Genomic DNA, 25,031 nt, shown 5'->3' with positions numbered 1-25,031 from the left:
GTTGATGTTCCTTATTGGCTTTCAAAATACTTTACTTTTGTCTTCTCCAAGAGCAGCTTGGGTACCTCCGTCTCCTGCCACTGCCTTGTAAGATGCTGTGAGCGCTTTCTGCACGGGCAGAACCCCACGCCAGGTTGTGGGTGCAAATTGTGTGTGTGCATATTAAAATAAAAACAACTTGTTTTTATTTAGGTCTGCTTGTCGCATTTTTTAAGTGCTGAACAGTTGGCATGCATGCGTAACTGCACTCAGTGTGTATCCAGCAGATTTTGGGAATGATGTGTGTTTACATGCCCTACTTGTTCAGCATATTGGGATCGGTATTAGCTTGTAGAGGATTTTTTAGAGTATATATTGTGACAATGCTATTTGTGCTCAGAATAATATTGGTTTATTTAGTTTGTGCGCATACATACACTGTATACAGTATATTTGCATGAGTACCGTATGTGTGTATATTAATAATGTACAGTTATTTTGATGCCCTGCCTGTATATTTTATAGGGTTTGTACAGTCTGTGTGGCATACTGTGCATGCACATTGTGTTTTCCCTATTTATGTGTTCATTGTCTGTACAGTATAGCGTGATTACAGGTCCATATTCCTAATTTTTCTAGTGCATATTTTAAATGAGGCTAGAATATAGTGTAAGCACACTCCATCAAGCTACATCATTGTATCTCATTTTGTATAAATGACATTTGCACAGGAAATGGCGACTAGCTTTCCAAAAAATGGCGTGCTCCTTAAAGTGACCCCACCCGAGCCAAGCCAAGCCCAGCCCCACCACTCTCAAACTTCACCAGCCGCCACTGCTCCTGGGGTACCTTCTGTACTTTGCAGGCCCTCTCCAGTGCAGTAATCCATTTTTGGATGTCATACTCATTCTGATAGGGAGGGACAATCTTGTTAAGGTTTCTATGGTCTTAAGACCTATCCCTACCACTAGGGATGTTGCTGCCACCATGGGGCTCTAGCCCCATCTTTTCTCTTGCTCTATGGTCTCCTTCCCTAAGGCTACTTGCTGGCTCCTTATTCTCAGCTGGGCTTCTTTCATCCTAGCCTGATGCTCTCTCTTCTCCTGGGAGGTACACCTCCTATGAGAAGAGACAGAGGACTGTATAGATGTACCAGAATGATTAAATTCCACTGAAGGAGATCTGGTCCTTCTGGGCACACCACCAACTCTACCTGGAGGGACAAAGAGAGGGCCACCTTGGCCTTCCTCATCTCCAGGCAGAACTGGGTTCTCCAGGTTTAGGTCATTGTCACCTACCTGGTCTTCATCAGTGTCAGTCCTGGGGAGGTAAATCCAGTGCTTAATTTGTGCCTGTGCTTTCCGGTGCTTAGCACCGGCACTTATTTCTCAGGGTCGGGTGTAGACTCTATATTAACTCACTGAATTCACACAGGTTTACTTTTCCCGGAGAACGCCGTAAAATATTTCAAATGAAAACCAGCATGCTTTATTACGAGCCCCATTCAGCCTCTCTGGGGAGGGACTGCCTGAGAGCACCCAGCGGAGTAGTGCCTGTGTCCATGCTCCTACGTAAGGGCTGATGACTGAACACCATTCGGATTCCACCAACGCAGCGCAGCCCCCAGGGCAGACTCAGCCTTCTGGAACAAGCACCTCCCCCCACTCTCTAACTTCCGCCCGCCTCTCCGTTTTGCGCTTCCTGCCCCATTCATGGTCCTGAGTGACGCCACTGTAATAGTGGAAAAAGACGGGTATTTTCTTTTCGAGAGCTAAAGTAACAACTGAACTACATGCCAGACGTACCATCATGGATTCAGATAAGGTTCCCCATAGCGTGGCTGAATAGCAGCCTGCCGTCATGATTCAAGGTAGTATATGACCAGACGGGTTGTTGCTAATTGCGCCGCAGGGGACGTCACTTCCTGCTGACAGAAAGCGGGAAGTATTGAGGAAGGCGCTGCTTGGCGCTTGCTGGTTTGCGGTCTGCATGAATAGCAGAATGCAAGCAGGAAAGAAACCTGTTGTGGAGTTGCAGTAAGTGAGACAGAGGGGTGCAGTGCAGCCACCATTGAGTATGTGTGTGTTAAATTATTTGTATTGTACACACAAACTGCAAATATTTCCTTTGGGCAGCTGCCTGCAGTCAGTGGGGCCGCAGTGTTACTGAACTTGCTGTAGCTCACAAGTTCTGCCTTGGAGAGGCCGCGGCCCGGGCTCAGAACAACTGTGTGTTTCTGGTCCCCTTATCTTTTCGGTCAAAAGATCGGGGGGGGGGGTGGAGGGTAGTTTAAAAGCTTGTTTCTCACAGTACTAGCAGACGACTTTGTATGTGAGATTACTGCGCAGGTCTCAGTCAGCTTGTGAGACTAATAAGTGGTGCGAGTCAGCGAGCTAGTGTAGAAGGCATCTGTCGGCAGAGGAGACAACCCTTGTAGTTAGCACCTGTATTTATAGATGAAGAGGGACAGAGCAGTAATGTGCATGCTCATAACTAGTAACGTCCAATGTAAACTAATTTGTATACCTCACAGATACAGCCTGCACATACACACACTTAAGCACGTACCTCTGTTGCAAATCCCTAAGCAAAACCACACAGGGCATACACACCAGAAAGGGTCATACCAGGCTCTGAAAGAACAGAGAGAAGACAGGATGTCCCTGCCACACACGATGGAAAATTCTGTAGATGTATCACAGATGTGCTGAAGCACATTTCGAGCAATGCACCACCTTACATAGACTCTGCAAATAGTCCGGCACGGATGAAATTTGTGAGCTCAGCTGTCCATTAAGCCTCATCATTTACCAACAAAACACAGGCACGACCATGCACTGCATGGGAGACACATGTTATGCATAGAACACCTGTCACAACCGCGAGTACTCTGGCAGAAAGGCAGCTAACCCTAACGTGGACCATCATCAACCCTAGTGCTCACATATGGCAGCATTGTACAAATCAGCGCCACTCAAATCGGCGTCTCAAAATGTTCGTCGTCACTGCAAGCACCAGTAAGATATACACAGCCCTTTTATCAGATCTGCAAATAATTGTCCCGTCACATACATCACACATGCAGTACATCACCCACATCAATATATCACAACTACCGCCCAAAACTATACCTGTAATATTGACTACAATTGGTAACATGACAGAGAGGCCTGGAGTGGTGATCTGAGCAGCATCATATAATTGTGAATGTGGAGTCCGAGGCAGGGGCAGTAGAGGTGGAAACATTAAAGCTGAAGAGGGCAGTTGAGTGATGATTTTGGCCTATTAAAGAGGTAACACGTGGAGCAGATATTAATAGGGATTTTTTTTAAGTACTGTTAGTATTAATGTAGCACGTTCCAAATTATAGGAGAGAGACACTTTTGAATTGTTGAGTACACAGGTGCCACTTCCTGTTAGCCGATGATATAGCGCTTATACTCACAAGGAGGTTCATGGTTGATAGGGTTTTGATTGTGGTACTTTGGATGTGTTATTAGGATCGATTGATGAGCTTTACCAAACTTCAGATTTAATTTTAATCTTTTTGATTCATAGCAGCTGAGATCCGCTCTGGCGTCTCTCAGCTGGTAGATCGTCAGGTGGGCAGTTTTGTTTTCAGCAGAACCCTTTATTTATTTAAATGTGGCAGGACCTTCTGTGTTTTTCTAGTGAGGAAAATATGTAACGTAGGTGCAATTTACAAGAAGGCTATTTCAGGTACAGCTAATGTAGGGGCACATCTTCATGTACTTGTCATCTGGGAAACATTGAGGAGTTGTTTGTATTGCAACGTTTTGAATTTGTCTGGCCTTGTTCACTACAGAAGCTGGATTTGTAACGTGTCCCCCCTCAATGCCCTTGAATGTACGGGTTCAGGCTGAATTTGGGATGGAACGGGATGCTTTTCATTAGATGAAAACAGTGTAATGCTACTGTACTGGCCGGGTGGTGTTTGTGGTGGATTTCGCATCATTCTTGTGTTTCTTTACCATTCTATTCTGCCCTGCATTAACAGTTTGAGTTCTATACTTTTGTTATCAGAGTAAAGCAAGTTTACTGTTGAAGTGCAGTAGCATAGAAGCTGCACATGGGTGTCATGTTTTGCTGCTGGACATGATTGTGGTGCATTGTGCGCAATGCTTATCTTGTAAAATATTAAGCGCAAGGGCCTCAAGGATTTCTGGGGCCTGTTGGCATATCCTAATGGCAAGGTTGCTTGATTTCCCTCATTCCTATTTTGCACCTTGCTCCACTTCTGTTCGAATTTCACGCTCTTGCAGGTGCTCTATTCTTCTTCGTCCTTTTCCTATCATTTCTCCCCCCTTCTTTCTCCCTATTCTGCCCCTCTCTTGCTATTTCTGACGCCAGCGCTGCCCCTTACTCTGTGAAATAAATATTCCTTTACTTGATCTTAATTTGTGATTATGGAAGGTCCTATGTATCACCTTTTTAACAAGTCTGTTCTGTCTTTATTTGCATTACAAATTATTTATGGATAGATGACAGGTCTAAAACAGATTTGAATTGTATTATTCTTGTATATTTTTTTTAAAGTGTATGTTTCAAAATGGAAATCACAGGTTTTGGATGACTTCCTCAGTAGTTTTTTTTAGGTCGAGCAGACGTACTCTCAATGCGTGAGCATTGAGAGTGTCTGCTACAGACCTAATGTGGCCCGTATTTAGGAGAGTGGACACGACTCAGACGCGCGCTTTTGCAGTCTCAGTTTTGACCGCGGGAGCGCGCGTCTGAGCCGCGCTTGCGCACAGTAACTCGCAGCCCCTGCTCACACACAGACACAGCCAGCCCCCACCCCTCTGCATGCACACACACACACACAGGCACGCGCGCACACACACACACACACACACATACACACGCTGCCGCCCCCCAGCCCCCTGCATACACACAGACACGCAAGCACGGAGCCCCACTCACCGGGACACAGCCAGCCCCCACCCCTCTGCATGCACGCACACACAGGCGCGCGCACACACATACACACGCTGCAGCCCCACTCACCGGGACTTCTACTCCGCAGGACTCTTCCGACGTCAAGGGCACAGGGACACCGGCACTCCGCTCCTTGGCTTCCCGGGCGGACGCCGGCTGCACGCAGGGCTCTCCTCTCTCTGCACCGGAGCCATGCGCCAGCCACTGCAGCCTGCCTCCTGGGAAGCTCCAGTCGCGTGTCCGGCCCCGCCCCCGTCCCAACAAATTTTGCCTGGCTTCCTGTTGAAGCCGGGCTGTGGCGGTGAGTTTGCTTGTTTCCTTTTGCTTTAGAACTCCATCAGAAAGCATCTGCTTTCCACTAATCTGCCTCATGTTTCTTTCCCCAACCAAGCACTCCTTGTTGCTCTGTCTTTACCATGCGCTTCTCCCTCCTCGCATTGCTCTTTAGTCTATATGCTTTTCTGCTCTTGCCCACTGTGTTGCTGTCTCTCCTGCATACTTCTACCCCTGCTCGAGTTGCTCTCTCCCTGTTGTCCTTGCCAACTCCTCTGATGCTCATCTCCAACCCACTCCCTTACTACCCCATACCTTCACCATTCTTTTATAAATACTTTTATTTTCTTTTGCAGCCAGGCAGCAAATGGTTGCCGACCCTCCACAAAATCACTTTCGCATACATACGTCTTTTTTTGTAATTGACCTATCTAAGGAGTACCCGCCATCTTTGATTGATAAAAAAAGAAATCTAAGTAAATAGTGCCCATGCCATTTTATAGGCGCAGGTTTCATCACACATACCCTTGTCTAAAGAATGATGCCTCCATCAACATTGGCTGCACTAATATGCCTTTTTTGGAGGAGGGGGGAGGGTGATACGAAGCTGCGGCGCAGTGGCTAGAGTGGCTGACTCCAGGTTGTGGGGCTCGCGGTTCGATCCCCGGGGACTGTGGCAGGTCAACATCATGTGGCCATGGACAACAGCTCACTTAATATCCCCAACGGCCTTGAGACCCTTAGGGTGATTAGTTCAAGCTTTACAAATCTTGACATTTATTAATATATACAATGCAGCACCAGCAAAATACATTCGCAAAGGCAAGACCTGCATGCTTTGCCAGCGCTTATTTCATTCCTATTTTTTCTGGTGCAGATCTAACTTGGAGGGCATAGATTCACTTTACAGTGAGCAACGAACCGACCCAACCCTTTCAGAGTGCAGACAGTTACAACAATATTTTTTTGAGTTACAGCCTTGCGTGAAATGAGGAAATACATACACTGTCATATCCATTATGTGCATGTCTTTAAACCTATGTTTTCACGTTGTTTTAAATAGATAGGTGCTGTCAGGTAGGGAGTATCGGTACTTCAATTTTTTTTAAAGGCGGAGGGTAGGGGTGACTGTACGCCTCAGCAGGATGCTTCCAATGGGAGCGGACCTTTTCCGGAGCAAACAGCCCGGTACTCGGATATTATGAGTGCCAGCACTTCATTATTTCTATTTCAAACACGGGTTTTGAAAGGCAGCAATCTTAGCATGGCCTTCACTCTCTAGAGCAATTTGACGATGCTAGGGTCTCCACGGGCCACTCTGCAGATGCCCAGGGTACACCGAGTCAGCTGCGTTTTAGAGCCAACTTGCTTAAAATGAAAAAGGTCAAACTTGAAGCCTTTTTATGCAAAGTGAATTAGTAATATATATATTACGTCTGGATCAAAAAAATGAAAGCACATGGCATCAGCTGCTAAGTGACAATCAGATTTCCCCTCTTCGAAATCGCCTATGGGGAGGCAACTCCCGTTCTACCCTCTCTGTAACTCACCCCCAAACCCCGTACCTCACACAATTACAGGTCTTCCCGGGGTGGTGGTTGATACCCTCTAGCGCCCTTTTATGAAAATCACACAACAATGCCACCCTCGACTCCTTACCACCCCATCCCAATGTCCAGAAGCCGCAGAGACACCACCAAATCAAAGCAACTAGACAGTATCAGCTGATCGGTCTGCGACTCATCCGAGACATATTTTGCAGCCCCCTAATGAGAGCACCATAATGTCATTCTAGTCTTTATTGCCCTTTGCCCATACAAGTTCCCAGTTGCTCACATTCTGAGGCAGACTCCTTCTGTGCGCGGCCATCCTTCGCCAAAGGTAACTTCAGCCTCTGCTGCCAGGCTTCAGCACACCAGGCTGCACACCCCTCACCCCCCAGTCACTTCATCCGCGCCCACTTCACACGCGCTCTGCAGGTCATAAACAGGACCATCTGCTCCACTCCCAGCACTGCATGACCATCTTCAAAGCAAGCTTGTAACACGAGCTGCCCTCAGACGTTCCAAGACACACACTTTTAATGCTTCTGAGGTCGATAACATGAGCCCCGTTGCATTGACACACACTGCCCTCACACACACAAGTTACTGTCACACACACAATGCTCTCAGACACACAGGCACACACAGGCACTGTTCACACACAATGCTCTCAGACACACAGGCTGCTCACACACACAGGCACTGTTCACACACAAGCACTGTTCACACACAGGCACTGTTCACACACACACAGACACAGACCCTGCTCACACACACAGATGCAGCTCACACACACAGGCACTTCACACACACACACCAGCACTTCACACACACACCGGCACTTCACACACACACCGGCACTTCACACACACACCGGCACTTCACACACACACCGGCACTGCGCACACAACAAACCGGCACTGCGCATACACACCGGCACTGCGCGCACACACACAGCCAAGGGTGCCAGGTAAAATGTATAAATAGGGATGGTTTTAAAAGAAATTTGCACTTGTTGTGCCTTTCTGCCCTCTACATCACTACATCATCACTCAGCGCTACCCCAGCATCACTCAGCACCACCACATTATCACTCAGCACCACCACATTATCACTCAGCACCACCACATTATCACTCAGCACCACCACATTATCACTCAGCACCACCACATTATCACTCAGCGCCACCACATTATCACTCAGCGCCACCACATTATCACTCAGCGCCACCACATTATCACTCAGCGCCACCACATTATCACTCAGCGCCACCACATTATCACTCAGCGCCACCACATTATCACTCAGCACCACCACAGCATCACTCAGCACCACCACAGCATCACTCAGCACCACCACAGCATCACTCAGCACCACCACAGCATCACTCAGCGCCACCACAGCATCACTCAGCGCCACCTCAGCATCACTCAGCGCCACCTCAGCATCACTCAGCGCCACCTCAGCATCACTCAGCGCCACCTCAGCATCACTCAGCGCCACCTCAGCATCACTCAGCGCCACCTCAGCACCACTCAGCACCACCTCAGCACCACTCAGCACCACCACAGCACCACTCAGCACCACCACAGCACCACTCACCACCACCACATTATCACTCACCACCACCACATTATCACTCAGCACCACTCAGCACCACCACTCAGCACCACCACTCAGCACCACCACTCAGCACCAACCAGCACATTATCACTTAGCACCACCACAGCACCACCACAGCACCCCCACAGCACCACCACTCAGCACCACCACTCAGCACCACCACTCAGCACCACCACTCAGCACCACCACTCAGCACCACCACTCAGCACCACCACTCAGCACCACCACTCAGCACCACTCGGCACCACCACAGCATCACTCGGCACCACCACAGCATCACTCGGCGCAACCCCAGGTTATAGGTGTGCCATTTGCGAAAGTTATAACTATTGGCATTGTAAAGGACAAAGCTATTAATTTACCTATTTTCAAAACCAACACATAAAAAAAAATTGTCATTTACAAGACCAATAGCTCAAACTTTCCTAATGTGAGACCTATTGCATTGCAAATGCTTGTTTTTTCTTTCTCTCTTTTTTCAAAATTTTTATTTACCTTAAAATTAAAATCCCAACCATGCCTGTAAAATTAGTCTTACTGTAGTACTACTCATGTAATACAAAATACTATTACCAAATCTATCATTTTTAGGTGTGAGATGGTATGTAGTTGTGTTGGTACTGTCATTGACAGCTCTGTAGGGTCAATGGGTGGTGTAAACTGTCGTGAGCTCCCGAAAAGGAACTTGGCTTTACAAATTAAGCACTGGGGTGGAGCAACAAGAGTAAGTGGGTGGAGCCACTGGCGGAAGTGGGTGGAGCTAAAAAACGGTGTTGGATCTAGCCCTGATCTTTTGACTGGGTGAGAGCTTTCTGCTTAATTCAGAGACTCTGTCCCTCACCACCCCTTGTTGTAAATATTTTTGTCCACCCTAAGCGTGGAAGGGTATTCTCAGATGTGAGACCCTTGCTCATTGCACCATCAGGATTCAAGCAAACCGGGCCGAAGACGGCTGTAATGCCAGAAACCGGTCCCCGGGAGCTTGTTTCCTTCCCAGTGTAAGAATTGGCGTTTGTAGTTTGGTTTGCCCTGTTCCCATCATGCACTGGGACAGGAACAGACTAATTTGCATACAGCCAGGTTCTGAAACTGGGATGGTGCAGTGAGCTAAAAAACGGTGTTGGATCTAGCCCTGATCTTTTGACTGGGTGAGAGCTTTCTGCTTAATTCAGAGACTCTGTCCCTCACCACCCCTTGTTGTAAATATTTTTGTCCACCCTAAGCGTGGAAGGGTATTCTCAGATGTGAGACCCTTGCTCATTGCACCATCAGGATTCAAGCAAACCGGACCGAAGACGGCTGTAATGCCAGAAACCGGTCCCCGGGAGCTTGTTTCCTTCCCAGTGTAAGAATTGGCGTTTGTAGTTTGGTTTGCCCTGTTCCCATCATGCACTGGGACAGGAACAGACTAATTTGCATACAGCCAGGTTCTGAAACTGGGATGGTGCAGTGAGCTAAAAAACGGTGTTGGATCTAGCCCTGATCTTTTGACTGGGTGAGAGCTTTCTGCTTAATTCAGAGACTCTGTCCCTCACCACCCCTTGTTGTAAATATTTTTGTCCACCCTAAGCGTGGAAGGGTATTCTCAGATGTGAGACCCTTGCTCATTGCACCATCAGGATTCAAGCAAACCGGGCCGAAGACGGCTGTAATGCCAGAAACCGGTCCCCGGGAGCTTGTTTCCTTCCCAGTGTAAGAATTGGCGTTTGTAGTTTGGTTTGCCCTGTTCCCATCATGCACTGGGACAGGAACAGACTAATTTGCATACAGCCAGGTTCTGAAACTGGGATGGTGCAGTGAGCTAAAAAACGGTGTTGGATCTAGCCCTGATCTTTTGACTGGGTGAGAGCTTTCTGCTTAATTCAGAGACTCTGTCCCTCACCACCCCTTGTTGTAAATATGGCTTTACAAATTAAGCACTGGGGTGGAGCAACAAGAGTAAGTGGGTGGAGCCACTGGCGGAAGTGGGTGGAGCCAAGGAAAGTGGGTGGAGCCTCCGGGGGGGAAATTGAGCACCTGCACTTCATATTTTACAAATTAAGCACTGGGTAAATCACCAGTGTTCTCTTCTTCTGATGTACCCACCCCTTTGCCTACCCGTTCAGGATCTGATGCTTTCTTAGTCATCCAGTAAGAACACCTCTATAAGGCGTTGGGTATTGGGATTCTGTCTTGGCTTCAATTTTCTCAAGGCACACAGAGCTCTTAACTCTTGAAAAGGGAATGTGTCATACTTAGATGTCTGTACTTGACTGGCATCTGGAACAGACCCGCTGGGTCCCTCCTTTGAAGACATGACTAGTGAGGTGTGGTGTATGCACCTACCTACACTATTTGGTTTCCTACTAAACCTGATGACAGATGTGTGAGGGGATGTGGGCAACAGGCCACATTTTACCATACACTATGGTCCTGCCCCAGGATACACCCCCTTTGGTAGGGAGCCACGACTCATATGCACACAGCCCTGGGGAAAGCTATAACACTTACACCACAGCTCGGGCTATTGAACATCTGGGAGGCTACTGAACTAACAGAAGTGGCAAGGTAATTTACAACGCTGGGTTACACACTGGTTAAGAGAGAAGTGGCTGGGGGCTGGGGGGACATGCGCCCACCTCGTGTCACCACATGGGCCAAAGAAATGGACAGATGTATGCTGGCGGAGACTGAGGTCTATAAGGTTCGGGGAAGCCCCAAGAAATGGGATAAGAAGTGGTCACGGTAGAACGCACACAGGGGAGATCTATGTGTGTCACCCACAACTGAAATGGAAATGCGAAGGCAAGAGAGACTGGTAGAAGATATGTAATGAACAACTCTTGATTAATGTTTTAACCTGAATATCTTGATGAGAATATGCAATGTGTCGTTCAATCATGTAATGTACTACTGTGATTTTAATCAATAAACAAAGTAAAAAAAAAAAAGAATCTCCAGTACCTGGTTGACTTTTGTCATGCTCCTCCCTTGTTCTTCCCATTGAGAGGATGTCATCCTGGAATATTAATAGGTCAGTGACTCCCGTGAATATGTTTTGCATCAATCTCTGCAACATCGCGCCGGCGGATGCCAACCCAAATGGCACTCTAGTAAACCGATAGCACCTGAAAGGGGTTATGAACGTGGTAAGCTATGCTTGTTCAGATATACAGATGGTGACAACAATAAACTTCAGAGGTGTCTGCTGGCCGGCAAGAAATCAAACACAAAGAGATGATGGATGGAGCGCTGAAACTTTTCAGGCACTCACCCCCCGTCACAGATCTGGGTTGAATCCATCATCATTCTTTAGCTCACTTCACCACCTCAGTTCAGACACAGCTATATGCAAATCAGTCTTGACCCTGTGCCTCATGGGAACAGTCCAGCCCGAACTACCAAGCCATGTCTTCCCTGGACCAGAAACAAGCATCCTGGGACTGGTTTTGGGGTAACATCCCTCATCAGCCAAGCTAGCATGAATCTAGTGGCAAAGTGAGCAAGGGACCCACGTCTGGGCACACCCTGCCAACTTAGGGCGAACAAAGCAAAGACAAGGAGATGATGAACGGAGTGCTGAAACCTTTAAAACACTCATTCCCAGACACAGATCTAGGTTGAATACCCATCTTTATCCGGCATTGCAGGTGGAAGCAAAACATATCAGAAAAGTGAACACCCACATCAAACAAAAGTTTTTTTTTTTTTGTGGAACGAGCTGCAGTCGCCATCACCCTTTTCGCATCCCTTACTTTTGGAAAAAATTAGTCCCCATACGGTGAGTGGAAGATAAAGTGATTTACTGGGGGACTCAGGTGTTTGTACACATTAGACAGGTCTTTAAGTGGGATAAAAAAAAACTGGGGGGTCTCTCATTGGGACGTGGTTGCTGTAATTAATGGCATGGCTTAAAACACTTAAGCTAAAAATCTGGACCTAGCATAATGTGCAGCCCCACTTGTATTTTGCTGCTTCTGTCCATTCATCCAGATCTATGACACAACAAGACACATAACACCTACAACAAGCCAGGACTAGTGGCTTTGCCAATGGTTGTAAGTTGCATAACATAAATAAGCAACAACTATCACTTGGTTGAATATAACATTGAGAATGCGACTGGCTTCGTGGGCGAGGTTATGGCATAAGGCTAGAGCAGCCGACCCTCAAGCTGAGAAAACAGGCTCGAGTCTCATGTCCTGTGATTCAAAAAGTTAATTTATCCTTGTGTGATGTAACTGGTGCGCATGTAAAGCGCTCCAAGTTTGCGATATATAAACCTGAAAAATTAGTCTCTTTGAAGTTTTTCACCCTGAGGGAAAAAATTGAGAGCCCGGTAGGGACCCATCTCAGCACCAGCTTTTAAAAACTGCTGGTGATGAGTACCAGCAAGACCCGGCCCACCTAAAGCTCTGGCGTTAGAGAACTGGTACTGGGCCCCAGGACTTGTGCTCACAAAGTCTGTCAATTAGCAGTTCAGCCATATCTCCTTCCTTCTTAGAGGCAGCAGAAATGGACCACGTATAACAGCATATTTGCCTTTTCTAGGTAGTAGGCTGGCTTTGTGTTTAAACAGAACCCTTTGTCATGCTCCCAAGCACCCTGCTCACTCCCCTGTCTCCATGTGCACTATTTAGGAATGCTTTGCACTTGTTATTGCATGCCCTCGGGTCTTGCACCAGATTTGTTTGTGTGATTGACACGTTTGTGGGATTATCACGTCACACCATTTCAGTTGAAAACCGCAGGATATCTGAGTAGAAATGCATTTAGTGGACAGCCAGAACTTCACACCATTTTTCATACAGCATATTTTCTGCTAGTACTGCTGTAGCCGCAACCCGTGGCCCACCTCCTCATAATTTTACTCTTAAAGAGGTGCGGCCCAAACCGATCCTAGGGAGGGGGCCCTTAGCACCCCTCCCCCTTTTTAATATTTAAATATGTCCCCAGGACCTGGCTCACCTGGGTGCTAAAAAAAGAAACAAGCCCTGGAAACTGAGCTTGTTTTAAAAAAAAAAGTTTGCCAGGATTTGTGGATCCTCCCGCGATATCACAGCAATTTCTTTAAAAAAAAAAGCTTTTTGCTCTACATTTATATACCGCCCATCCAGAAAGAACGCCAACATTCCAGTAGGGTTATTGCAATGTTGTTTATTGACATTCCAGTATGGTTCTTGCAATGTTGTTTATTGATCCACAGTGCGTGGCTATCTTATCTATCTATCTATCTATCTATCTATCTATCTATCCTCCCTCCCAGCCGGGTTCCAGGAAGAAAAAGCACTCACAGGCACGGCTCAGCTCGTTTCACAGGGCAATTTATTAAAGACAGACGCGTTTCGGGAGAGCCCTCCCTTTCTCAATGTATTTCATCTGACAAGACGTGCGCAGCGCCATTATGAATGTTTTCAAAACATTACGAAAACAAACAAAGGACTGATTCTTGTTTGCAGCACGGGGCGCCATCTTAGAATGTATAAATTTAACATATATTACACTAGATTACTAGTAAGTGTACCACATCCAAATACTGCAGTGTATCGGCTACCTTGGTGTCTTAAAAGCGAAACCAAGTACTGTATAAATATAGTATATTGCATGGCTAAGACAGCAACAACTGTTGGGAATTACCCAACCTGCGACATAAGCACAAAACTAGAATGTGAGCAGGTCGGACATAATCTTGCTGTGGATCGGCAATTGCAGCCCCAGTGTGGACTGCAGAAACATTCGATGTGGCCAAAAACTACAACAAGTCATCTAGTTCAGTCTCAGTGGTGATGAAAACATCCATCACACAACAAAAAACAAAAACACTCAAAACAATTCCAGAAAGTATTGCATCGATAATCAAACTGTAAAGTTGAAGTTAGAAACTCAGTATTCAACTAAACAGAACTCATAGCACAATAATACACACAGCTAACCCAAATGAGAGGCCAGTTCTTCTCCCATATTTAAGCCTCCAGGTGCTTTGGTCTCCAGATCAATGATCTACCGGGACTCAAGTCTCCTGAGTGTGAGCAATCTATTGCCCCCTCTAGGATTCTCTTCGACCTGGTCCAAACAAAAATACCTAAGGAGGTTCCTATCACTGTTATGTTTTAAGGAGAAATGCCGGGCCACGGGATACGTAAAGTCCTTATTCACAATGGCCCGCATGTATTCTAATATTCTCAACTTAACAGGATTAATGGTACTCCCAACGTACCGTAACAGACATGGACACATTAGGCAATAGTCAACAAAGTCAGAATGACATGACATAAACTTTGTTATTCTCTTCCCATCCTTTTTACCCGGGACTTGGTATGTTAATGTCCTTTTACTTGAAGCACAGGCTTTACATTTTCCACAAGGGAAAAATCCTTTGGTGTCTTTCAAGGTTCCTAATGGTTTCTTCATGGATGGTAGGTAGCTCTGAACTATTTGATCTCTAAGAGATCTGGCCTTTCTGAATGTGATAAGTGGGGTGTTAGGAATATCAGGCCCTACGATCTGATCCGATTTTAAGATATGCCAATGTTTGGACAGAACAGATCGCAGTTTGAACGAGTCAGCAGCATATGGTGTTATGATGCGAAATTTGCCTTCAGTATCTGGACCTTTCTTCTTGGCAAAGAGACTAGCACGTGGTATGCTCCTAACCCTATTAAGGGTGTCTTGCAAAAGGGAAGAGCTGTAACCTCTAGTTAGAAATCGTTCCATGCATTCACTAGCTGCTTTCTCGAAGTAAGTGTTGTGGCTGCAATTGCGCTTTAACCGCAAAAACTCCCCGTATGGGATATTATTAATCCATTTACGAGGATGGCCGCTAGAAGCGTGTAAAACGCTATTGCCGGCCGTCGGCTTGCGGTAAAGTTGAGTGCAAATGCGTCCCTCGCTGACACTAACTTCTAGGTCTAGGTAGTTGACCCTGTCCCTACTGATTTCGCTTGTAAATCTCAGATGGTACTCTTTTTCGTTGAGCAGTTGGATATATTGGTTAGCTTCCTCAACCGTACCATTCCACACCAGGAACAGATCATCTATGTATCTGCTCCAGGTAACCACCTTGGTGTTCCATGTGGCAAGTCTGGGGGCCCAGGCTACCTGCTCCTCCCACCAGCCGACGAAAAGATTCGCGTAGCTGGGGGCGAAGCAGGAACCCATGGCCGTACCAGAGAGTTGGCGATACATAGTGTCCTGGAAGAGAAAGATGTTATTGCGCAGACAAAATGAAATAAGTTCCAAAAGCATCTTATTATGCATTGCATATTTGAGTTCTTTTTTGCTCAGGAAATATTCCACTGCATGTAACCCCTGTTCATGGTCAATACAAGTGTATAAACTTGTTATATCCAGGGTAATCAAGATATAAGATGATTGCCACTCCAACCGTTCCACCTTTTCAATGAAATCAGTACTGTCTCTGATATATGATCTTAGGGACAGTACAAAGTTAAACAGGTGGTGATCCAAGAATTTCGACAGATTTTCAGTCAATCCTCCCATGGACGAAATTATGGGTCTTCCTGGGGGTTCCTTGATGTCCTTATGAACCTTGGGTAGATGGTAGAAACAAGGTAATATGGGATTCATAGTTTTTAGAAACAGATACTCCTCCAGGTCTAGCATTTGTTTATCATACCACTTCTTCAGTAAGGTATGAGGGTCGTTGATGCTGGTAGAATATTCCTGTTTTTTGATCACAGCATAACAGGAAGTATCCTGAAGTTGGCGCATGGCTTCTGCAACATATTTGGGCCTCGACATGATCATAATGTTGCCTCCCTTGTCTGAGGGTTTGCATACAATGGTTTTGTCCTCCATGAGTGAATTGATAGCAAATTGTTGCTCTTTAGTGGTATTATATCGCGTCTTCTGGTTACTTTGTGTGTTTCTTAGAGTCATCAGATCCCTGGTGACCACATCTGAGAAGACGTCAATAGGATCCACCGCTAGTTGGGGGACAAATTTGGAGGCCAGCTTAAAGTCACTCTTAGGTGCGACTTGGTCTATGTTGACATTGGCCAGTCTTTGCGTGAGTGTGTTATCCGCCAAGCTGGCTTCTCTCCTTAAATTGTGTAATACTTCACAGGCAGTCAAGTCGTTAACCGTGAGGAGGTCCGTTTCCTTACGATTCAATCTTAGTTGTTGGGCTTCTTTCGCTGTGGGCTTGGTTTTGTGAAACTTATGCAGTTTGACTTTCCGAATAAATTTGTACAAGTCTATACGCGTTTGCGTATACTCCATGTTTTTATTCGGACAAAAGGAGAGTCCTAGCTTTAACACGGACTCTTCAGCTGGCGTAAGGTGTCTCTCCGAAAGATTGACGATGGTGAGTTGCTCCGACGAGCTCACCATCTTCCTCTCCTCTGACTCCTGGTAACCCTCACGGTGGTTTTGGTCTGGTTGGTGCCTCTGCCTCTTCCCTTTCCCCTTCCAGCCTCCCCGTCGGGTTTGTCGGCCTCTTCTGGTGGTTTGTTCTTGCCGTCCCTTAGCCAGCTCTCTTGGATGACCGTGAACTCCTGTTGAAAAGGGGTCTCCTGGGCCACTGTCCCAGATGCAGATGCCAAGCCAGTTGTTTCATCGCCTGACAATTCACTGGCATTCACGTCGGAGTCTGATGTTTCCACTCTAGTTTCGACGTTTGATTTAGGCATTTGTCTTTTTCTTGCCACCTCCTTGCGTGGCTGATCATATTTCTTTGAGAAAGTCAGAACCCTTCCCATGGCGTAGTCCCGCTCATCTCGGTCAAACTTTTCTTGTTTGTGTAATTTGATTTTAGTTTCATATTTCTGAAGTCTTTTCTTCATGTTAGCCCTTAGCACAAAATACTGATAAAGAAGAACAAGAAGCGCTATTATGGTTTCTAATTCTTCAATTTCTTTTACCACTTTGTCGCGATCACTCCAAGCAAACTGGATTAAGATCTCCAGCATGCCTTTACATGAACTGGCTATATGGGCAGCCCAGGCTTCTAGTAGGAGGGGGTCTGGGTTCTCGTATGCAGGGACGGTAAAAATTCTCAGACCTCTAGGTACCCTCTGTACCTCGATGTAACCCTGCAAAGAGGTACCCTCCCACCATTTGCACAATTCACGTTCATAGAGTTTTTCCAGTTTTTGGAACTGCGTTGTCAAGGCATTGGGAGTGGTCACGTTAGTGGCTCGTGCCTGTTTGGAAATGTCCGGGTTTTTGTTTTTAAACATCCCCCCAGCTGCGTCTCTGCGCTCTGACATATTGAACATGTCGGAATTATTAGTCTTGTGCTTCAATTGGAGCCTGGTCCCAGGATCCAACGAGTTGCCCTGCTACGAGTCTGCTGCCGGCTTACGCTAAGCCACCAATGTCAAAGTTCAAACAAACAGATCGGGATTGCCAAAATGTGAAAACGGCTTACCACTTCGTAGGTCGGCCGGTTAGCTGCAATCCCTGTGATGCTTGATCCGGAGCAAAACAACACGGGGGTGTACTTCAGACATCAGTTCACGTTCTCCGGTGGTGGCGGTGCACTCGTGTGATAGAAAATCCGCTCCGTTTTGCACCAACAAAACACGAGTCACTCCAAAGTAGCGGGTGCTGTCTGCCACGATGGTGCTCGCGGAGAAATATCCAAGCTCCCGAAAATCCTAAAAATACCCAGCCGGGTTCCAGGAAGAAAAAGCACTCACAGGCACAGCTCAGCTCGTTTCACAGGGAAATTTATTAAAGACAGACGCGTTTCGGGAGAGCCCTCCCTTTCTCAATGTATTTCATCTGACAAGACGAAATACATATATATATATATAGAGAGAGAGAGAGAGTCAGTCACACACTGTGGATCAATAAACAATATTGCAAGGACCTTACAGGAATGTTGGCGTTCTTTCTGGATGGGAGGGCAACTGTGAGAAACAAGCATTTGGAATGCAATATGTCTTTGTGAGAGTTTAAGGTATTAGCATTGTAAATGACAATGCCTTTTATTTTTGTTTTAAAAACCAAAACCTAAATAAAAGGCATCGTCATTTGCAATGCGAATAGCTCAATCTCGCATAAATGCGGGACCTATTTCACTGCAGATGCTTGTTTACTTTTAGAAAGTGGCCATATTCTTGCTTAACCATGTTTGTGCCTCTGCCTGCCTGTGGAATACACATCTGGATTAGGCTGACAGTTGGACTGTTTGTGCATTCTCTCTAGAAAGCCAGAGAAAGGGAGCTGAGTTGTGCCCTTCATATCCTGATGGCCCATCACCAGGCTGATCGGTCATTCTGAGCTAGAGTGGTTAAGGGCAATGGCACAATTGTTGCTCCTTTGGCCTAGCTGACTTCCAGGAATAATTCAATTTAGAGCTCCAGAGCCTTATCTAGATCGGGACGATTGGTCGTCCCCTTTGTATTAAAGCATTTAAAATAAATACATGGTAAAGAGCCCGTAACGGATTGGAATGAAGTTAGGAGAAGTCCCGGATGTGTGTGACTACTGGAGAGGATAATATCCTAAGAAATTAAATTTTTTTTTATTTACTTCTCTGAAGGATTGAAGTTAATGGAGCATTTGGAAATACACAAGATAAATTGCTTACCCTTACATAAAGTATTTGGGAATCCAAGAAGAACGTAAGGAGAAGTATAAAGGCTTCAACTATATTGCCATGCATTATTTATTGAATCTGTAGAAGAAAACTATTTCATCCTGGAGAAGGTGGCTCTAAATATTGGGATTCCACCGAAACGCGTTGATGCAAAACTTTGATCTAAATCTAAGTCATTGAGTGATACAGTTGATATAAATTCGAATTTTAATTGGAAACATGATCATGGACGAGGAGAAAATTCCATGGGAGTAATCCTCTTTTACTAGATTAAGTTTTGATTTCAGCTGAGGGCGTTTTATTTTATACCTAGTTCCTTGTAGGACAACAGCCAAAAAATGTTACAGATTAGGTTGGTATTTTTAGCCTCTGTTCTGACCCTGCCCCCGTTTTACTCAGCATCACAGATTTCACAGCCTCCCAGAAAGAATACATTCTTTATGTACTTAAATCGTTGAGCAATACCCGTCTGTCGGATCCTTTAATCAGTGGAACAGGGAGTCTTTTCTCGCTTTTGGTGTCGTTTCACCTCCGGCTTGGTGCCCGGAACCTTGGGCGGGCCACTCCCCTCCCACCAGCACCTACTCAAAAGAAGAGGCTGGTAAACACCTGCACTGCTGTCTGTGGAAGACGAGAGAGAAGGAGGACATTGCAAGGCCAGGGATATACTAAGCGAGGTGTTCCTAACATAGGGAGCAGAGGACGGAGATACCCAAGTACACAAGAAAACATTATTTTCTCCATCGGCTGAGGCACGGAACGTGGCGCACAACAAAATGACTTCCCAGGAGTCCTCTTCTCTTAGGGAGGCGGGGAGGCAGCACCCATTGACGGAGTCCAGTGATGGGAACGGATCTTCCGCGGGAGGCCGGTGAGTACAACCTAACGCTGCCACCTCATTAGTCCGACATCATACTGCCATAACCTGATGTTTTAGGGAGCTCCACCCTTCTCTGTAACACCCTTCCTTGTACTTTTCTTCTGCTCCTATCTAACATGATTTGCATACTAATTTTCTTCTCTCCCAGATGCCTTTCTCCAATTTCTGATTATCTTCAACACTTCTACACGTTAATTGTACTTATTTTTTATCCGTTTGTCTAATGCGGCGCCGGCGGGCGGGCGCCTTTCTTTTTTGTAACGCTGGCACTCCTGAAGTGTTGGGTCACCCGTTTCCCAAAGGCAGAATGTCCATAGAAGACATGGTTGATTACTGTCTATAATATATAATGTTGCAGACTTTCGGATGCTACGAACGGAAAACTTTGCAGCAAAACTTTGGCATAAATTGAATGAAATGTGGAACTATGGGGTCTGGAGGGTTCAAATTCGATCATTCCCCCATAGTTATTGCTCCGATTGAAGTATCTCACCTAGTAATGAGAATCTTAATGGGGTAATAACAGTGGCTGCTGGTGATATTTGAAAGTGCTGATGCATGAAATAATTGTCGTACTGCACTGCAGCGAGCGGGCGGAGCGAGCGAGCCTGAACAACCTTCGGTGTGTTTGGCGGGGGGGGGGGTGGGTTGTCTGAGAAAATTTTAATAAAAGAGTGGACACATGATTGCAATTTCAAGCAAACTTCGGGCAGCAGGAAGGTTAATAAAGCAAAACGATTGAATTATTTATCATTTAAGAAATTGCTGGGTGTTGGATTTTTTTGGGGGAGGTTATTACACAGAGGACCACACAGAGATGTTGAGAGTGTGGCAGAAAAAAAGTATGGTAACAGACAGCAAGATAGAGTATGGAAGAGAGAGCTCACCTGTGCTAACTTTTACAGTGTCCACTGTTTCTGGCACCTCACACTATCCAGCAATGCCAACTTCACAAGCTGCCCATGAGAGCCAGCTCCTCTCTGGCCACCAGTGCCAGCTTCACACTGTCCTCAAGCACCTTACAGTGCTTACCACTGCTTGCTTGTTGGAATTCAGAATGCTGGGAACTGGCATATGAGGCCTCTTTTTGCCTCATGTGAGCTATGGCTGTGCTCCTCCACCAATAGTTAACCCGGTAATAAATTGTGAAAGACTGAGGACTACAAGGGGAAAAGTTTAGGGCATCCTGTACTGGTGAAAAAGGTGCAATGCAAGGGAGCATTCTGACCGAAGAATATTAAAAGTAGAGATGAGCACATGAAAACATGAGGCGTTTGTGTAGTTCACTTCCGTGCTAGCCCTCGTCTGTGAGGGTTATTGAAGTTTGCGCTACTGCTGCAATGCCTCACTTTTTTTGCGTGAAGTTTTTTTGAGTTTAAGTTTGCACAATGATCTAAACTCTAAATCATCCCTTCAGACCCAATTGGTAAATAAGTAATATATATATATATATTCAAGCAATATGTGCACAGGCAAGTAATGCTTGTTTCAACGGTCAATGATCTTTTTTCTTTAGGACTTTTTTCTTTCATTTGGAGCTCCAAGTCCTACAGTTGAGGAAGTCAAAAAGGTGAAGCTAACAAGTGTCCTTTTAAGTCAGATACACCATTGTTGAGCTCCATCTAAAAAGGTTGATTGTGAGCCAAAACATCTGTGTGGAACAAAACTGGATTCTGCAGCTGCTGTCAAATCACTATTGAGGTAGTTTTGCCATCTCACTGCAGACCAAGATTGCACCTTTGGTTTTAGTCCTTTTTTTGTTGTGCACTACTTTTTACCTACCACTATACAGTGTAGATTCGCAAGGATCCCCCATCTCTGAAAAAGTGCTGGCAGTGCTTATAGATCACAATTAGGTTTACTGGATTAGGTCTCATTGAAAAAGTCCATACTAATATAATAAAGAGAGAGTCCAAACCTTTGAGGCGGGTAATCTCAGGAACCTCAGCACCAATCACAACACCCAATACAGCGTTGGAATGGGCAGTTGCAGCAGAAGGACATAGGCTATGCAGACGCCCACCATATACATTTAAAAGGTAAAAGAACCGTGCCAGCAAAGTAGTCCCTTGTGGGCATGTCTGCGTTGTGCTGTGGGCGTGTGCTGGGGGCGTGAGAAAAGCTGGGGGCGTGTGGTACGTTCCGCCCTTCATGCCATGTCTCATATCGTGTGCTAATCCCACCCTGCTCCCTTTAAATACCCCTGCACCCCATAATCATAACCCACCCTTACTCCTTAAAATACCCCAACACCCTTAAACACTAACCCATCTTAACCCTATAAATATACCCTGTACCCCAAAACCAAAACCTATCCCTAAACCCTAGAAATACCCCTGTACCCCAAACCTAGCCCTGAACCCTATAAATACCCCTGTACCTCAAAACCCAAACCTACCCCTGAACCCTAATAATACCCCTGTACCCCAAAACCCAAACCTACCCCTGAACCCTAAATATAACCCTGTAACCCAAAACCCAAACCTACCCCTGAACCCTAAAATACCCCTGTACCCCAAAACCCAAACCTAGCTCTGACCCCTAAAAATACCCCTGTACCCCAAAACCCAAACCTAGCCCTGAACCCTTAAAATACCCCTGTACCCCAAAACCCAAACCTACCCCTGAACCCTAAAAATAGCCCTATACCCCAAAACCGAAACCTAGCCTTGAACCCATAAAATACCCCTGTACATCAAAACCCATACCTATCCCTAAACCCTAAAACTACCCCTGTACCCCATAACCCAAAACTATATCTGAACCCTTAAAATACCAAAACACCCCAAAACATATACCTCAGTACCCCAAAACATATACCCCTATACCAATACTTACCTTATCCAAACATTAAAAAAAAACATGCTTTTACCATTCATGCATTTACAACGAATTTTGTTGTAAATGAATGCGTGGTAAAAGCATATAAAATGTAATGCCATGCGTTATAATGGCATTGCGGAGTCATGGTACTTTCGTAATGAAAGTATGCAGAGTGATGGTATGCGGAAAGAAAGTTGCGGAATAATGGATGTTTACCCTCCCCTGGTAAGTACATTGGTGGCACGGCGGCCCACATCTCCAGCAACATACTCATATTTTTTCACCACCCATTTGAAAAATGCACAGGTTTCTCTCATTGATGGCCAGCACCGACATACACTTTTAGACACACCTCCCGCCACAATTTCTAGAATTGCGAACTTTAGAGCTGGGGAGCTACGTTCAAATCTCGGCATCAGCTCAACATCCTGTGATTCCAGGCAAATCGCTTTGTCTCCCCGTGCCTACCACAAATGAATGTGTTCTTCTGTAATGTAAATTGTGCTCATGCCATGTTGTTGGTTCGCGCTATATAATATTGCAAGGAAAAATAAAGTAGGGAAACTCGAGTTCATACACTGCTGAACGCGCACTCTTAAGTGCATCAGCAGTGCACTGTGAATCTGAGCGTTTCACAGGCCTGTCACAGATAAGAAACGCTATCAAAACGAAATCCTACAAAACAATATACTTCTGGCCAGCAGCAATTCATACCTGGACAACGTCAGGACGGGCTGCTAGTATTCTATAAAGTTACGTGGAAATTAAGGAGATATACCTTAAACCTCAAGCTGTTTAGATACCACTCGTAAGATAGATCTTCTATTATTTGAAGGTCAAACTCAGTGAGTACCATAAAGAGAATGCACTTGGTGTTGTCTTTCCTACTATTTCTTGCTGCGACCCCAAGCATGATGGATGATTGACTCTTAGGATTTAATTCATCATCATTTGACATTCTTGCATCACGCAAACTAGTCTTGAAGTGAGGGAGTGTCCAGTCAAACCATTAACTGACTAAACATATGAAACACAAACGAGAAAGCTTAAAATCAGGAGAGGGGAGTGTTTTAAATAATTCAAGTGAAATGCTGGAATTCACAAAAAATAAGGAAAATGCGTTGGAAAGGAGATGAGTATGATGAACGTGAAAAAACTAGTCAATTTACTTTATAAGTAGTTTTGCTTCCAAACTTCTAAAAGCTGTGTACAAACATCTGCAAATTACATTAGCCACACAAGAGAATATTTATAGACCGCCCTTGAAAATGTGACCTGCTTGCACTGTGTACCGAGCGATTGGAGCGAAGTTCACCTGACTCACCCTGACTCTCACCAAACTTCCTGCATTGTCAGCAATTGTCAGCATTGTCAGCAACTGATCGCCCCCCGCTTAGCGGGACCCGCTTCACAAGGACAGCGAGTGAGCGTGGGCTGCGGAGGCTCAACTGGGCTGCGAGCGTAAAGTGTCCAGGAGTCCCTGCGAGGCCAATCGGAGTCACCTGGCCCGCTCTCCCCGGAAGCCACGCCCCCAGCGCCTTGGACCCTTGATTACTGGCCCTCCTCTGTCCAACTGGTGGGACCTGCTTGCACTGTGTACCGAGCGATTGGAGCGAGGTTCACCTGACTCACCTTGACTCTCACCAAACTTCCTGCATTGTCAGCAACTGTTCGCCGGTCCCGCTTCGCGGGACCCGCTTCACAAGGACAGCGAGTGAGCGTGGGCTGCGGAGGCTCAACGGGGCTGCGAGCGTAAAGTGCAGGGACTCCATTGTCCAGGAGTCCCTGCGAGGCCAATCGGAGTCACCTGGCCCGCTCTCCCCGGAAGCCACGCCCCCAGCGCCTTGGACCCTTGATTACTGGCCCTCCTCTGTCCAACTGGTGGGACCTGCTTGCACTGTGTACCGAGCGATTAGAGCGAGGTTCACCTGACTCACCTTGACTCTCACCAAACTTCCTGCATTGTCAGCAACTGTTCGCCGGTCCCGCTTCGCGGGACCCGCTTCACAAGAACAGCGAGTGAGCGTGGGCTGCAGAGGCTCAACGGGGCTGCGAGCCTAAAGTGCAGGGACTCCATTGTCCAGGAGTCCCTGCGAGGCCAATCGGAGTCACCTGGCCCGCTCTCCCTGGAAGCCACGCCCCCAGCGTATACGTTCTCAACCCGAATCTTGCCCGCGCTCGCGGGACGCGAGCGGTGCGAAGCCCGGGCAAAGGGCGGGCCGTTTGAGGCTGTTCGAGGACCTGAGAGACCGGACCGGGCCCCTCCCTTTTCGCCTATCACTTAATCCGTCGATAGAACCAAGGAACAATGTCCACGCGTGAAAGTAGAAGCCGGGCAGTCAAAGGGAAGCAGCCAAGTGGGACCCTTGATGATTTCATAGTGAGGACTAATACTGCCATAGATATG

At 46.3% G+C, this 25,031-nt stretch overlaps 1 protein-coding gene across 1 annotated transcript in view; it reads left to right on the top strand.

Moving 5' to 3' along the window:
* The first annotated feature begins 19,628 nt into the window (after positions 1 to 19,628).
* Positions 19,629 to 25,031, top strand: part of LOC147729840 (schlafen family member 13-like) — a 780,854-nt gene continuing 775,451 nt past the window's right edge. The window contains exon 1 of the mRNA XM_086954038.1: positions 19,629 to 19,792. Coding sequence (XP_086810164.1) covers positions 19,698 to 19,792 — 95 coding nt within the window. The 5' untranslated portion in view covers positions 19,629 to 19,697. The remainder of the gene's footprint in view (positions 19,793 to 25,031) is intronic.

Source organism: Lissotriton vulgaris, chromosome 2_1, assembly GCF_964263255.1.
Source record: "Lissotriton vulgaris chromosome 2_1, aLisVul1.2, whole genome shotgun sequence".
In the NCBI taxonomy this organism is placed as follows: domain Eukaryota; kingdom Metazoa; phylum Chordata; class Amphibia; order Caudata; family Salamandridae; genus Lissotriton; species Lissotriton vulgaris.
This window is presented reverse-complemented; position numbering and strand designations above follow the sequence as displayed.